The 16,776-nt window shown below is 52.4% G+C and overlaps 1 protein-coding gene across 2 annotated transcripts; it reads left to right on the top strand.

Moving 5' to 3' along the window:
• The first annotated feature begins 1,088 nt into the window (after positions 1–1,088).
• PLPP7 (phospholipid phosphatase 7 (inactive)) lies at positions 1,089–14,983 on the top strand. 2 transcript variants are annotated; one of them, XR_012634898.1, is made up of 3 exons: positions 1,089–1,769; positions 4,510–4,814; positions 14,130–14,226. XR_012634898.1 is itself a non-coding variant. In XM_074923335.1 (2 exons), exons 1-2 carry the CDS (start codon positions 1,319–1,321, stop codon positions 14,492–14,494), a joined length of 816 nt encoding a protein of 271 aa, XP_074779436.1. In that variant the 5' UTR covers positions 1,089–1,318; the 3' UTR covers positions 14,495–14,983. The 2 variants fall into 2 exon arrangements, 1 of the variants encoding a protein (XP_074779436.1); XM_074923335.1 differs by lacking the exon at positions 4,510–4,814 and having other exon boundaries at positions 14,130–14,983.
• Positions 14,984–16,776: the final 1,793 nt, after the last annotated feature.

Genomic DNA, 16,776 nt, shown 5'->3' with positions numbered 1-16,776 from the left:
CTGCAGCAGGCTCTGTCCTTCGGGCAGGAGGAGCTGAGATGCACGGTCTCTCCCAGCAGTGCTCGAGCCTTAGATCCACACAGCTGCAGTCCAGGGACTGTAGCAAGGTTCTTCGGACCTGTAACGTGGAGCTGGGAGCACAGACAGGACGTTCTCAGGGGCTCGCCAGTGCTGGTGGGGAGCTGGGAGCCTGACGGTAGCCATCCATGGACAAAGTGATGGGGCACAATGTGCCACGGCAGGGCAGGTCTTCCCTCTCCTCTGGAGGAGGACTCCTCAGCGCCTGGCATGAGCCCACAGCATCCAGCCCACACTGCAGGAAGCCTTCCTCCTCCCCATCCCGTGATGCCCACTCCCATGGGGCGAGTACCTGTGCTGCTGATCGCATCGGTGGTGCCGGGACGCGGGCGCTGCCTCTCACCCGCTCTCAGCGCGGGATCTGCGGTGCTGGATCGCGCGGCAGGAACGTGTGCGGTATCGAGGCCACGCTCGGTGCTGGGGGCAGGGGGATGGGAATTCATTAGCAGTGTCTCTTTTAATCAGGAGGCAGGTGCTGCTTCTCCTTGGGTCCAGGGAGGAGGTGAGTGATGGAAGTCGCTGCAGGGGAGCGCCCTGAGTGGGGAGAGAGGATGGGGCTAGCGATGTCTGAAGGTATCCCTGCCAGAGAGAGGAAGGAGGTGTTTAGGGTGCTCTCGCAGGGGGTGACATGTTGCAGAACAGTCAAATCAAGAAGACGCCCAGGGAAAGCCCCTTGGGGGGAAGCCCCTGAGCAGTGCCCAGCCTTGGAGCCTGCAAAGCCAGGCGGCACAGCCCGCCGTAGGAGCAAGACCAGCTGCCGTGGGGAGGGGAGGTGCCGCGATCTCCTCCGGCTCTGACTTGCCGATACTGAAATGTGAATTGTAGCGCAAAAAAACTACATTTCCCAGTTTCCCTTGCAGCCCAGGGGAATAAGCAATTGGAAGATTTAAATAGACCAGGCCAGAAGCAACCAACCTTTGGCACAACGCTTTTCCCTCCTCTTCTTCCAATCTATTGGCTGTTTAACCTTTTTCCCTGGCACTGGAGTGGCTGCTAAGCCTGGCATTAATTTTCCTTCCAAGCTTGCTAGGCCCATGAAGTAAACAGCCATGTGCATTCCTTACTCTATATTTAACAGCTGCAGTCTGTGCTGGGGGCAACTGCAACAGAGGGGAACCTTTGTAGCGTCCCAAATTCACGGCTCGTGAGGGTGGGAGTGGGGGAAGCTTTCTGCAGGGAGAAGAGGAATTTCTCTCCTTCCCGGTATTTGCAAAGCAGGTTGTGCTAAAGAGAGACTGCAATGCCAGCATCCCAGCCGCGGTCCAGGGCAAGAGACAGGAACAATGTCCTCAACAGGGCTGAGTTCCTCTCCCTGAATCAGCCCTTGAAGGGGAACCAGGAGAGCAGGAGCTCCGGCAGAAAGCAGAGCGGCCAGGCCGGGGCAGCTGGTGCCCAGAACAGCAACCCCAAGGAGCGGAGGCAGTCGCAGCAGCTGCCCGAAGAGGACTGCATGCAGCTCAACCCCTCCTTCAAGGGAATCGCCTTCAACTCTCTGCTGGCCATCGATATCTGCATGTCCAAGAGGCTGGGAGTGTGTGCCAACAGAGCCTCCTCCTGGGGTGGTGCCCGCTCCATGATTAACCTCCTGGGGATAACGGGGCACGGAATTCCCTGGATTGCGGGTACGCTCATCTGCTTGGTGAAGAGCAGCACGCTGGCAGGCCAAGAGGTCCTCATGAACCTGCTGCTAGGTGAGTGGCAAACCTCCCTCCCCACCGGGAAAGCCCAGCCCTGGTCACAAGGGGCAGCGGTACTGGGACTCCTCCTCTGACTGCTCCCAGCCGCCAATGTGGTCAGGAAGCAGGGAGTGACCTTTAGGGAAAATACTGCACTTATCGGCTGTCTTGGTCGTGGGTACTATGGGTGATGGATGCAGCAAAAAGTTGTCTAAGAGGGATGGAGTAATCCTGGTAGCTGGTGACACCCACGGAGTAGGGGCAGGTCCCCGGTCCTGCATGGTGAAGGGCTGTCCAGTCAGCCCAATGGAGTGTGTGTGATGTGCAGGTAGATACCAGCAGCAATGTCTTTTATTTAATCTATGGTCATCTGTTTTGGTGGTTTGATAGGTGGGGAAACATAAATATTTAAATCTTTGGTATCTGGATCAATTCCTGAGGATATCCTTGAGAAAAAAAGATTTCCATCCCCTCACCACCTTCTTGAACAGACCCCGGCTCCACATCTCAGCCGCCGCGTGATGGAGTCCTGTCTCCTTCCCTGCTGCGGTTTGATCTCGCATCCTCCTTCCCTTGAGGACCTTTCTTGCTGCTGTCCCCATTTCCATGCGCTAATTTGACCCAGAGGCTGTGCAGACGGACTGGGATCCTTCTGTCTCTCCTGCTAGTCCTTTCCTGTGCTGTGGTCGGTGTCCTTGTTTCTGGAGGATGGGACGTGTTAAAGGAGTTTCCTTCTCAGTTGAGCAGGGCCCATCCCAGCCATGTGGACTGATGTCCCACAGTGACCAGGCTGAGCTCTGGCTGTGACTTGCCTTAGATCCTGCCCCCAACCTGAGGACCTTGCTCTTCTTGCTCTTCTGCCTTTGGCATGGGGACCAGTTATGGTATTTTAACGTGTGTCTAATTACTATCTCTTCTGGCTCTGATCCACCCTAGTGTTTCACCCTCCCCCAAAAAACAGCCATTGGAACTCCCGCTTTTGGTTGGTAAGAGAAATTGAAAACAATGGATTTAGGCCTTTGCTTCTTAGGGAGCCTTCTGAGCGGATGTAGGGACATTTTATTTCAGAGGCACCTCAGGAGAGGGATGTCCTGTCCGCAGGGGCCAACTGCGATGCATCACGGGCTCTGCAACATGGCCCCAGGTTTGTTTTTTTTTCACAAGTTCATCTTTTAGAGAGGGCGAAGCTTGCACTGAACTGGCTTGAAAAGCACAGTGGTAGCTGCCTTTTCTCCCCTCTGCCTTTGAAAGAGACTGTCCTCGTGCTGTGACATCTAATGAAGGGAGGCCATTGCAGCGAAGAAGCCAGAATAGCATCGGCGTGATGCGGAGCCTGCCGACGTCAGCAGTTCTTCCAGGGGCTCCTCGGGGCGCTGGGTCAACCTCTCACTGAGAAAAGAAACTCCGTTTAAAAGGGCACGAGGATGAAATAGTAGGTGACTAACATCAACCAGCACAGTTTCCAGATGTCTCCTGACCCAAGAGCCTTTGACAGTTTTGGAGCCTGAAAACTAACCTCTTTGACTCCAAAATATTTGAGATCCTTACAAAGATATAATGCCACCTTTGACTTAAAAACAGGAAAGGTTTTCTCGCCCTTCTGTTGCCATGGGAGGAGGCCAAATGCAAAGCCACCTCCAGGTTGCATAGAAACTTTGAGTATCAGGTGGACACTCTGAAAACTCAGCCCTGCACATCTCCAGGTCTCCTGAACTCGAATGCCCGGGGACAACTCGTGGGGTTTCCGAAGTCTTGCTTCCTTGCCTAGACACACTACGCCCATCCCTCTTCTCCGCCTGCCAAGAAAGAAAATAGTTAAATTGTGTGAAGGAATAATTCACAACATGACTTGACAGCTCTGTAGGGTCTGGCAGCCTCCAAAAAGCTCCACTTTGCCCTCTGAGTAGACAACGCTGACTGTGGGACTGACCAAGGTGCCCTGAGCCTCTCTTGCCAGAGCTTCCGCAGCAGGACTCTTGTCACCCCACGGAGCAGATCTCTGCTGGGAGCGTGGCCTTGGTTTGATATTTAAGATTGCAGTCAGGAACAGCAAATATCTGAGCAGCTGCTGCCGTGATACCTGCATTGCTGATGGAGGAGGGAGTCTGCTGGGGAGTGGGGGGCTGGAGGCAGATCCCATGAGAAGTGGGGTCTCATGAGTAAATAGGAATGCTGTGTCTGGCATCCTTGGTCCCTCTTGCTGCTCTTTTCCACTGAATCAAATCCATCAGGATGTGGTGTAAATCCCCCTGGGTAGGGACAGTTCAAAGGGAAGGGAACCTCCTGGTGCTTTCCCGGTCTCCTGGGAAGTGGGAAGGTGGGGTTGTCTCTGGTACCCCTTCCCTACCTCCCCTGGATCTCCTCCCTTCCCCCTGCTTGCTGAGAGTTTGATACATCAAGCAGAATTTCTGATGCAGTCTCTGGGCAGGGAGCCAGCCCATCATAGAGCACTTGTTTAGGATTTGCAATCAGGCTTTCAAGGCAAGGAGACAGGAGACTGCTGAAATGGGACTGGGAACCTGGCAGAAGCACCACTGCAGATGGGGGGGGGGGGGGGCACTTGCGCCTGAGGAGCTTTTGGCAGGAACTTTGCCAACACATGTGGGAGCATTTCAGGTGAGGGGGTCTGACCCTGGGATGCTCCATCCATCCCAACTGCAGATGTTGATTAGGAACCCCAAGCAATGTTTTCCCTCCATGTTTGTCATCTGTGATGGAATTTATTGATTCTTCTTCTCATCATAATCTTTTCCAGTGAATGCCAAACAGCCAGAGATGCACGCTCAGTCTGTTACTGAAAAGATGGAAGAAAGCATCTATCTGTGCCCACTGTAAAAAGCCTGCTGCCAGAATGTGCTTTCAGGAAGACTATCTCAGCATTGCCAGCCCTGTCTGGTGAAGAGTCAGGAAGAAAGTCTGTACCCCCCCAGCCAAACTGAGAAAATCAAAACTCAGGAAACCCACCAGTTTTAGAGTACATTTTATTTGTCTGCCAGTGTTGGAACTCTTAGGACCCTTCAAGCTTTTCTTTGCCATCACAAGCATTTCCTGAAATCTGAGGTGCTTAGAAAATCATTTGAACCTTGCAATTGGTCTTTCAGGGGAAAAAAAAAAAAAAAAAAAAAAAAGATATAAAACTTTCACTAAAATTCCCAGATCTGCTTCAAAACCAGTCAGAAACTCCATTAAACCCTGGGGGAAGCAGTACCTCTGTTTCTGGTTCTGATCCATCTGGTGAGGATGTGGATCCAAATTTAGTGATTCATTGACTGCAAAGCCAGCAAAGAACATTTGGATCATTGATCTAACCCACGGCAAAAAAACAGGCTGTAGCACATCCCTTAATTTATTCCTGTTCAATTTGTTAAGGGAAAAAACCCAAACACTCGATCTGATGTACAATTACAAGTGAGGGTGAACTTGTCAGAACCATTTCTGTATTACTGCAGTGGTAGGTATTCCCACAAGTGACTTGCTTTTAGTTTGACTCTTCTCTTCCCTTCATTGCATCTGCATACTCTTGTCTTTTCAGCTGAATAGCTCTTTTAGCCAACATCTCTTCTGCCTTTCAATATTTTGGATAGTGCTCAAGTAATTTCTTCACCTCCTATTTATTAAGCTAAACAGATTGATGTTGTTAAGCTGATGGTCTTTCCACGTCCAGGCACCTTCTTACTGCGATGGGGATGGAATATGGTCAGCTAACCAAAGTTGTCTCTCTGGTAAAGTCCATTTATTGCATTTAGAGCCAAATCACCACCTTCTTTAGTTATCTGCAGTCCAGCAGTGTGCCTTTGCTGTCAGAAGGTATCTGCTTGGTTAACCCTTGCACATAAAATATGTATTTGTGCTTGGTTTGAAATAGCAGCCATTAACTGGTTCTGCTTTGGTCATAGCTTTCTGAAACAGTTATTCAGACTAGGAGAAGAGAAAACCCTGGTCTCCTCTTTGCCTGCTGTCTTAGTGACACAGGTCCCAGTCCTCATCCTTCACCACCTGGCTCTGCATCCCACTTCTGAGGGGCAGGCTGGCTCTTTGGTGCTGTCACTAAGCATTTATTGCCGTCAAGTAAAGCAATGCCACGGGCTGTGGATGTATTGTCACGAGCAGCAGGGCAGGCTGAGGATTGGGTGGCTTGTCACAGGAGGAGGAAAGGAGGGGAGCCCAGGGTCATTTCTCCACTCCTGAAGGTCAGCAGGAAGGCAGTTCTTACTCTCTGCAACCTTCTCCCTGAATACTGCCCTAGCTTTAGTCTGACCAGGAACCAAGCCATGTTATTCTGAGGCATAGTCCCCTGCAGGGCTGTGACTTTATCCTGAGCCATATATATATTACATATATATATATATATATTTATATATGCATATATGTGGCCAGGACTCTGCAGTCACACCCCGGGAGCTTCCAAGCAAGACCAGATTGGCAGGAAAGTGGTAGATTGGGAAGGAAAGAGAGAGAAATGCCTCCACCAGGCCCCTCGAGACCCTGCTGATCCTGCTCTAACAATACAGAGGTGCTGCAGGTATTGTCACGCTTTGCTTTGGAGTCCATGTGGTGGAAATCCAGGTAGTGCAGTCCACTGCTGGTAAAGGTCACTGAGTAGATTAAATGCCCAGGCAGTCCAGACAAGCTCATCCTGTGGAGCCTCAGGGCTCGGCAGCCCAGACCCAGCAGAGAGGCTGGGGAGTTGCATGGCAGATGGATCAGTCTGTATGCAGCAGAGCTTGCTAAGCCGAGAGCTCCAGAGATGGTTTGGGGCCAGATGTGAAGATTTTTTCCCTTTCATTTTCCCACTGTGAGGCTGGGGATTTTCTGAGCTAGACAGGACAGACGACGTTTCAGTGGGGAAGGGGAGAGTAGCTTGGGAGCTGGTGCCCTGTTTTTTTCCCCTCCTTGGAAAACCTGGCACACGGAGGAGGCTCAGCCCCTGTCCTGCTCCCCTCCCAGCCCTGCCAGTGCCCACTGAGATCTCAGCACATCTGCCCAGCAAGGCACAAACATTTAAATGTCAAGTAACCCAACACGACTGACCCATGGCAGGTGCCAGGCAGAGGGAAGAACACAGATGCCCACTCTCTGCATCCAGCATCTAGACACAGGTCGAGCCTGGCATTAAATATTCCTCTTCATCACACCAGGCTGTTAATCTGCCTCTTGTTGTCCTGCCCGGATACAGCAGTTAAAGTCCCTGGTCCTTCGGTGGGTGCCATCCTCACCTTTCATCCCTTTACAGCTGATGAGCTCAGGCATCTCTGAACAGCAAGCCATGTCCAGCTCCCCTGGTTTCCCTGCCCCCCCTCCCTTCCTCGCTTGCTTCCTCTGTAGCAAGTGTGTGCTGTTCCCTGAAGGGCAGGCTCGCAAGTCTGCAGTGTCCCTTCAGATAAAGGACAGTCAGTGACAGGCTGGGACCCGTTTGTCTGTGGCTGGAGCAGGCAGGGGGGGTGTATTTCCAGGGACCCACGCAGGGTCTGAACCTGTGGTCTGATCAGCCCCCTGGTACCGGGCAGCATTGAGGAGCTCAGGTCCTGGCTGGCTGCTTGGTGGTGAGGATGCTGCGAGCCCTGCAGCCATCATTGTGCAGCCCTTGGGGAAACTGCAGTAAGCTGAAATCCAACCCTTGCGCAGAGCAAGCAGGCAAAATGTTCCAGAGCCTGAATGCAGAGTGAAAGAGAAAAGAAGTGCAAGGGTTGTTGAATGGGAAGAGGGGGAATAAACATGGGAAATGAGTCATCCTTATGTCTGTCACTCTGGGAACGGCTTCCCGTGCCCCTGCCTGTAGCTCAAAGGGGACAGTAGCTGTTTCACTCAGGCAGAGCCAGCCCTGCTAGAGAAGCTGAGCCAGGCTCTGGCCCGAAGGGAGACCCCAAGAGATGGGTGAGTGTGTTTGCCTCTAACACGCCTTGACAGGAGCAATGGTTGGGAAGAGGAAAGTGGAGGAGTGTTGGGCAGTGAGGTGAGTCGTGGGGGAGCAGCGGGCCCGGAGAGCCCATGGGGTACCCTGCTCCGGGCCGGGCTTGGTGGAGGATGGGGGTGGCAGCAGAGAATTTTTTTCCTCCCCTTGAAGAAATCTCCATGTTTTCACCTGGAACGTAGTTCTGGTCTGGCTCTCCATTTCTGTTTATAGAGGGATACTGGCAGACATACCTGATTCGGGCCTAACGCACTGTGAGGTACAGTGGTTGGAAGCCCTTTGAGCACCACAGAATCAGCCCCAATTCTTTTTTTTGGCCAATTTGCCTTATTGAAGGCAGCGGGGTATAAATACAAGCCTAAGCAGCCCAGAGTCTGAGCGAGGAGCCCAGTGTTTGTGGGCTGGCAGATGCTGTTGATCATCAGCCCAAGGCTGTTTTCTTCCTCCAGCTCATCCCGTACGGTGCCGTTGTGCTTGTGCATGGGACGTGTGCGTGGTGCTGGGACGTGCTGACGTTGCCTGTGCTGCTGCCAGAGCGTACAGGGGCGTTGGGAGCTGTCGGAGCCCTTCTGGGAGGCAGCTGAGCCATCCTGGGGGCTGCTCAGCTCATTTTCCCCATCAACATGAGCCCTTTTCACTGTGCTCACCCTCTCGCCTGCGTCTCGTCCCCAGCCTGAGCAGACCCCAGTGAGGCAGCCCCGCTCAGTAACTTGATGTACAAACTGCCCAGCTCCCAGGGGCACAGTATTTCCAAGGGGAGAGCTCCAGACAACCTGTGTTTGCACTCAGGGCTGTTTCTAATCATCTAGGATATAGCGGGTCTATATTTAGTTGTTGGTTGGGTTTTTTTAAATTAATTGCACAGTGCTTCTTTCCACCATTTTTTCACCTCCCCGTGGCCACTTACCCCACGCTGCTGCTTGTTCAGCCAAAAAATAAGCTCCCCCCAAAACACCGCAGTGTCTGATTCATTGGTTTTTCAATGTGTCATGCCATCTGTGCCTTTTGTCAGCTCTTACACCTAATAGCACCACATTTGGGGAAGAAAATGGAGTGGAGGAGTTCACTTCCAGAGGAGTGGACCTCTTCCAGCTGCCACCAGCTCCACTGGAGAGAGTGTGAAGATGCTTTTGAAACCTGCATCTTTCATTAATGTCAACTAGTCAAGGCTGCAAACAGCTCATTTTCCAGGTCAGGGAGCCTAATGCCTGCGGGAGATTCGGGAAGTTCAGAAGCAGTAGGAAGGGCCATGTAAGTAAAAAGAAAAATGGAAAACAAATTATGAATTCTAATTATGAAGCAAAAGAAACTGTTTCCTGGGAACAGTGACATTTGTCCAGGGTTCACTCCTGAGTGGGGTTGGCTAATCTGGGAAATACAGGACCTTCAAAGGCAGCCTTGGCCCTACACGTGGCCTTGGTGTCTGTGGTGGGGCGCATGTGCCACCTCAGTGGGGTTGGTGTGGCCTCCAGCACGGTGGGACCCGGATCAGAGCAGACTACAGGCTCTGAAACCCAGGCGATGAGTTATCACCAGCTTGGCTCTGCCTTGTAATGGTGCCAGGACTGGGCAGAGGGGGTTGTCCAATGCACATCTCCCGCGCTTGGGTGCCTCCTGAGCTCATGAGGTAGGATTGCTCTTTGTTCCTGGGCATTTATTTCCCCTTTTTCCTCTCCCTGCATGTTCAGCCACAGTTCTGGGAGGCTGAGTGCAGCTTGTGACTCTGTTTCTGATCCCAGTCTCGCAGGCTGGGCTCTGGAGAGCAGCCTTGTCTCATCCCAGCAGCCCCATGTGCGTGAAGTCATGTGAGTCATGGCTGCAGGAGCAGATGAGGCCAAGGGCTTTTTTGGCTTTCTCCATTTTTCCTCCCCCGCCCTGCCCCCAGCACTGCCCCCAGGTTGTTTTTCAGCTGCGGTTTTGATAACATGTTTACATAAACATCTCAGCTGGAATCTGCCTCTGTCCCTGGAGACGCTGCCGGGCTCTGACCTGGGGCAGGCGATGCCCCCGGAGGGTGCTCACCCCATCCTCACCCCCTTTCAGCCCCCCCCTCCATAAGGGATGGCAGCAGAGATGGCACCTCGGGCACTGGGACAGAAAGGACCTTACTGTGATGGGGGATGTCCAGCTGTTTTGGCTTCTCTTAAATACGAGCTTTGGGGTTTGACTTGGTTCTGCTGTGACGGTGCTTCAGATTCGTCCTTGTGCCTTGCCTGCACAGTGCTCGCCTCTCTGCTCTTAATGGGCCTCTAACATTAGGTGGTAGGAGCAAGGCAGATAATTGTTTTCCTTTTCTTATTAATAGATATAAAGCGTCTGCCCAGGGGGCTCACTTTCAGCTCATTTACTGTGCATCTGATGCCAGATGTTGGCTATTTACAATACCAAGGTGATCTCTGATGCTAAAATTGTCGCAGGCAGACAAGACTTGCTCTTTGGGTTTGTGCTTTAAGGAAGTTTTAGATGTTAAGAGAGCTTTTTGCAATCAGATGGCTTTGCAGTGGATATCTGAAGGATTGTCTCCCTTAACACCAGGTCAAGGGGGAAATTCTGGATCTTTTTCAGAAAAATGTGCAAGGAGTGATGGGCAAGAGCTAATCCTTCCTTTGCTCTTTTAAATCCAGCGCTACCTGGATTTTACACCCAATGCTGCCTCTGTTTTAAATCCAATGCTCCCTGGATCTGGGGGAGAGGAAAGACATGATGAAAAAATGCTTAAAATTAAAACTTCTTGCTCCTCTCATCTCACCTCTTGGTCAGGTGGCACTCCACCATCACTGCTACGCCTCTGACAGCCCTCTCTGTCTCCAGAGAGCAGCGCTGGGCAAGTGTGGGCTGGTAAATCAGCTCCAGGCTCCTTCTGCAGTCTCTCCCAGGGCTGTGTTTCCTCCAGCCTTCAGTCAGGTCAGCCTGAAGGATTTGCACGTCTCTGCGGAAGGGACAGGGGAAGGGCAGACGGAAGGTGACAGTGCCGGTTTGCAGGTGGCTGGGGCTGTGCTGGCAGGTGCAAGGCTAAGGGGCTTCGGATGAAACTGTTTTGGTAGCCAGCAGGCACCGTTCCCAGTGCAGACACCCACCTGCAGCTGGGCCCACCAAGGATGACTATAAGAAAGTTAACCCCTTAACTGCATGACGCTGGCGTGGATGTACCCGCCTGAGGAGGGAGGGTTTGGTTTGCATTAAGGGGGAAAAAGCAAGCGAGCCAAAGTCCACACGGGTATGTAGATGAAGAAATTGCAAGGGAATAGGGCCCGGGCCGGGGTTGCTGAGCGATGCACGGTCTGTATCTGTTTCTGAAGGATGGGCTGCTGGCAGCCGTGCCGCGTGCTGATTCACTCTGGCAGTGCCTGGTTGCAGCAGCAGCAGAGGGCAGGGACACGGGGCTTTGCAGGGGCCCTGCTGAGACCCAGAGCTGGGTGAGGGTGCTGGGACCCCCCGTGCCTCGGGGGCCAGGGCAGGGCAGGCTGCGGGGGCTGTCTCGTAAATAAGTTGCTTCATGGAAGGAACAGAAAGTGCAAGGGGAAGTGACAGAAAAAGCACCAGACGGATGGATCTTTGTTTTTTTTTTTCTTTTAACGGCAAATTAACCCCCAGTTTTAATGCTGTCATGCCTTCAGATCCTGAAATGTGGGCAAACGAGGCTTTCTGCTTTGTGTGCATCATTTGACAAAAATCAAACCTAGCAGTACTGAAGGCCTATTTTATTAATCTTTTGAATGAAAGGATTATTAAAACAGCTCTTTGGCTTGTTCTCCATGCCCTGAACACCTCTGTGCACACACGCCTGCATCCCCCAAGTTGCCCTGACATCACCTTTGACCGTAAAAAAATCTTGTAAGTGCAAAATACTGACGGACAGTGGTGAACACCACGTGTCACTAAGGCACATGACATTTGTGCTACTAATCTACAGGCAGATTTGTTGGGGAATAGTCTGCAGTGGTTATATCGAACACCATGGAGGAGATACTGGGGATTCTTTGGGGTGCCCAGGCTGATTCCTGAGTCCTGGCTGGGCTCCTCAGCAATGCAATAAGCTGCTGACTTCAGCAGAAGCAGCTTGGGCCAGTTTTCTCTTGGCAGCGCTGGTGTATCATCTCTCAGAAACAAATGCGCGAGTCTGGGCTCCCAGGATTGTGTCCCAGAGCTTTGGCTATCGCCCAGCTCTTGTCCGGGGTGAGATGGGACTGATGGGCAATGCAGCTGATGAGCGCTGAAAATCAGCTCCCCAAGCACTTTGCTGAATCGGGGCCGCGGGGGGGTCACCTTGATGAGGTGACAAGTCAGGCTGGGGGTGATTTAGGAAGCCCAGCGTGAGCAGAGCCGTGCAGCTGCCTGGCCACAGTGAGATGACCCCATCATGGCCAGCCAGCCCCAGCATATCGTTACCCTTGAGCCATGCTGACCACATTTGGCCTTAACAGGAAACCATGGCGAGTGGCTGCTCCAGGGCTCTGCAGCCTGTGTCTGAAACACCTCCCTCCCTTTCTCCCCCCACAGGCCAGCCCCTTAAAAAAATTACCAGCAAATTTCAAAATGCAGAGAACTGCTTTGCTGAGTGCTAGGGTCCCCCGGTGTGGGCTGTGGACCTCTCCCTGCTCTCTCCCCGTCTGCTGGGCACATCGGGCAGGTTCTGTGCGGAGTCCCTGCCTGTCCTTGTCCTCCTGAGCCCATCGCTGCTGCTACATCATGACCAGCCTCCGTGCATCCCCCTGCCACCTGCAGCGTCACCACCTCGTTTCGGTGCCACCTATGAGCCTTCCCTTTGTGTCAGTGCTTCTTGTCATGTTTGAGCTGGAGTCCTGCTGCTGCCTGGGCTGCTGTTCCCAGTAGCAAGGAGCTGCTGCCCAGACCTTTTCCTCTGTTCCATTCTCGCCCCGCAGCTCTGAGAGCCCAGAGTGGCTCAGGTCAGACCTGGTAGACAAGAGGTCCGGGGAGGTCCTGCTATCCCCCTTCCCCATGCAAGATGCTCGGCAGATAAGAAAGAAAAGTAGCCCTCCCACGAGGAGAGAGTTTGGCCAGGATAAATATCACCTCCTTCCCAAAGCGGTGCCGGGGGCTGGCTGCACAGAGGTGGCACGCTGTGGGAAGCGGGCGAGCAGAGCCGCCGTGACTGCTCCTCACTTCCCAGCTCCTGCCAGGAGGAGCTGCCTGCCTTCGATGAGCTGCCGTCTCATTTCCCATCCCTGCCGCTGCCGCACTCCCATCCATCCTCCTGAAACCTTGTCAGCTCTCAAGGAACGGTCTTTATCAGGGCCCAGGAACCAGGCAACTGGCCCCTCGCCTTCCTGCCGAGGGAGCAGGCTCTGCTCATGATGGTATATATTTCCTTGTCATCGCTGCAAGGAGCTGAAATCAGCACTCTGACTAATTAGGAGGGCTGGGGAAAAGCAGATGAGGGGATTATAGAAAAATAAAATCAATGCTAGGAAACAGAAATGACAATACCTGTCGGCTGGGGCAAAGAGGGGTGGGATGAAGAGGAGGATGATGAAGACAAGTGCTGATGGGTTTCACTCCCAAAGCAGTTAGGGAAGAAAGGTGATTTGGTGTTGAGATCTGCAGCTGCAGGGATGGTCCCTCTGCTGCCACAAGCCTGGGTTTGCTCAGGCTGGGCGGTGTGTTCCCCCCCTCAGGCTGGGCGCTGTGTTCCCCCCAGCCATGTCTGTGCAGGGAAGGGGGTGCATGGGGTGACTCACAGGGAGAAAGCGAGAGGCAAGTAGAAACTAGAAGTGGCTCGTAGGTGTTCAGCGCTTCAGCAAAGGGAGAGGGACAGGTGGGAGACATCTAGGAGGATGTTGCCTGCCCTCTGCTTCAGCACACCGAGGTGCTGTTTCTAACGCAGGAGCCCTTTTTCTTTATTCCATGGCTTTCTCCTTGGCTCACCGCTCTCCTCTTAGTGAAATCTGCCAGTGCAGTGAGACCCTGCTGGCTGGCTCTGGGCAGGAGGGAGGTGGTGGGCTTGGGAGAGGACAAGGGACACCACCAGAAAGTGGCACCTTTCCTCCCACCAACTGCTCACTGCAGCCTGGTCACAGCGGCACGGAGCCACTCCAGGCAGGGATACATCCTTCCTGCATGAGGTTTCTAAAGCATGGGGTGGAAGACAGAAACAGAGACACACAGTCCAGCGGTTTGAGGGCCAAAAGAGTCTTAATTTTAGCCTTTCCAGTTGCTTTCTTCCTCCCCAGGCGGATCACTTGCCTCCGCAGTTTGGGTTTCTCCTCTGTGAGATGGTGATAATGGTACTCGTCTTCTCCATGAATGAACTGGGAGGGTTAATTAACCTTTGGGTGATCTGAGGATGGGGCGGTCTGTGTGCAGCTGAACTGTGAACACGCGGCTGGAACTGAACCCAAACCTTTATTTAAAGACAGCGACAATCCTTGAATGTTCTCCCTTGAAAATTGCCCTTGACTCTGCTTCTGTCTCTGACCTTTCCTTCCTCCTCTCTCCCTTTGTAGCCCTGCTCCTGGACATCATGATTGTGGCTGGTTTGCAGAAGCTGGCCAAGCGGAAGGGCCCGTATGACATCAACCCTGGCTTGTTGGACTACCTGACCATGGACACCTATGCGTTTCCAGCCGGGCACGCCAGCCGAGCGGCCATGCTCTCCAAGTTCTTCCTCAACCACCTGGTCTTGGCCATCCCTCTCCGGATCCTGCTGGTCCTCTGGGCCCTCTGCGTGGGCTTTTCCCGCGTCATGATCGGACGGCACCACATCACAGATGTCCTGTCTGGCTTTGTTTTTGGCTACTTACAGTTCAGGCTGGTGGAGTTGATATGGATGTCTTCCAACACGTGTCAGATGTTGATATCCATCTGGTGAACATGGGAGACTTGATGCCTTTCCACTGGAAACTAGTAGATACTTTAAGAGTCTCCCTCCCAGTATTTTCTACATGTTTTTTGTTGGAAGCAGTTGTAACTTCCATGAGTAGTGGCGTTTTTTAATGTTGCTTCCTCACCTGAAAAAAAAAAAATGTTTCTTGTAATGGATTGGGTTTTAGCAATCAAAGGCCATACTTGTGTTTTGGCCATATTCTCAAACTGTGTTTGGACAGCTACCTAATTAAGCTTTACAGGTGAAAGAAATGAGCTACATGTCTGCCTAGTTTGGGTGGTTCACATTGGCACCTTGATATGTCCTCGGGATGGGCAGTGCCTGAGAGCTTCCTGAGAACATGTTTGTTAACTTTTTTCAGGCTAAATTATTTTGGCCACAGTGCTTTTTCTTTTTGTAAGTCCAGCAGTCGCATCTTGTACAGAGTCAGGACACTGCTGGCACTTCACAGATAATAAATAATCATAAAAATCCTGCCCTGTTTGGTTCTTATGAGGGAAGGGACACAAGCCAGTTCAGTGTAGCTTTGAGATAGGCAGGTCCTGCAGTCTTGCTGACCCAGGGGATGCAAATGATCATTTGTACGGTTTGCTTTGGATGGGGTAGACCTCGAAGGGTGCTCAGGACACTGAAGGTGGCATACTGGAGCTGCCTTTGCTGCTGCTGCTCAAAAATCTGGTCTTTGAGGATGTGTGGGAGGTTTTTGGCCTGGTAAAGAGCAAATACAAGTTGCCCATTTTCATGCTTGTAGAAGGTATCTGAATAGGGATTGTGCTGGATCAGGGTGATTTTGCAAAGCAGGTTTAGATACACAGCAAAGCATCTTCATCTATCTCTTCATGGCCATGATTTTATAATTATGCCAAATGATGCTGTAAATGGGAATTTCCAAGGTAAGTCTCGTACAGCATTGCCTGTTTTCTGGTACACCCAGCGATGTTGGTGAGCTAGAGAGCAGGGAGGCAGGACTGCCCCTACCCTGCCCCTGCTCGCTTGGCTGTAACCTCGTTACAGAGGTAAATTCTGAATGTTTCTGTGTCTCACCCCATATGCAATGAGGAGAGCACTCCTGACCTTCCTTGATTGCAAGGCTGAGCTTATTGATGGCTGTGAACCAAGCTGAGATTACTGAATATAGAGTTTGATGCCTAACGGTGCCATTACTTTCCATTATTGACAAGTGGCGACCTTGAAACCTGGCTGATCTTTGCCCAGGTGATGGCCATGCTCGATGTGGTGGCTCTGAAATGGATCCCCCCTCACAACTCTCTGAGAAAATCCCATATTTTGCACAGAACCTTCCAGTTCTCTGTGGTTTCTCTGTCTTTAGAAGAGAGTTTGATGTTTGGCAGGTGATGGACACTACCAGGCTCAGCACCTTCCCTGTTGGATGCATTCTGCAGAATGAAGGGATCCCGTCATTCCTGTCCTCCTGTCTATCCCAAGTGAGCAAAATGCATCTGGCTTGCGAGGCCAGGGAGCAACCAGCCGCGTCTTGTGCTCTCATCTATCTCTGCCCGTTGGGGAGCCTCTTCCTACAGGGGCTGCTGGTGAGAAGGAGGAGACATTCAGATAATGACTGTTGCTAGCTGCTAACATTTGTTGCTCTTTGATAATTAATACAGAAAGAAGCTAAACAGAAAATCTATCCCTGGCACGCGTCTCCAGCTGGGATGTCAGTGCAGAGCTCTGGCAGCCGCTGACTTCCCGTGCTGCCTGCTCCGAGGCTGGAGCAGAAGCGTGGTAAGGAGGGCTATTGTGTCCTTTAAAGACTCCCGCAGAGCTCCCGAGGGGTCCCTTGGGAAGGGCTGTCACCGAGTGTGTTCAGGAAAGGGGAGAGCTCTGGGTCTTGCCAGTTATCCCTGCAGGCTGGCGGGGTGGTGCAGCGGCTGGCAAAGCAGTGGGGGGTGGTTGGCTGCCCGCTCCCCTGCTGCTGCTTGTTGAAACAGGGAGGGCTGCTGCGGGTGGGAGCAGAGATGTGCACTGTGCCTGGCCTCTGCCAGGGCTTTTCTTCACCAACATCCTTATCCTGCAAAGACCCATGTGAAGAAGCAAGCTATGGTGCTTTCTCTTTCTTCCAGGCATTATTACACTTGGCAGAGTTTATCCTCACCCCCAGGGAGGATAGAGGCACGTTACTACAGCTCCGGTGGTGTGTGTATGCACCTGTGTGTAGCTGGAGATGGGTACCTGAAGAGGCGGGGAGCAGGGGAAGACTTTGCCCTGACTGCTTTGTGAAAAGCCCTCACTTTGTAGCTCCAGGTTTT

The sequence above is a fragment of the Athene noctua genome, chromosome 20 (genome assembly GCF_965140245.1).
Source record: "Athene noctua chromosome 20, bAthNoc1.hap1.1, whole genome shotgun sequence".
NCBI lineage: Eukaryota > Metazoa > Chordata > Aves > Strigiformes > Strigidae > Athene > Athene noctua.
Note: the sequence above shows the minus strand (reverse complement) of the source record. Positions and strands in the feature narration are given on the sequence as shown.

Bases quoted from the DNA above. Each gene is read 5' to 3' on its own strand.
- PLPP7 (XM_074923335.1), top strand. From the start codon at position 1,319: ATGCCAGCATCCCAGCCGCGGTCCAGGGCAAGAGACAGGAACAATGTC. The intron at 1,770-14,129 runs GTGAGTGGCAAA...CTCCCTTTGTAG, and splicing joins CCTCATGAACCTGCTGCTAG to CCCTGCTCCTGGACATCATG.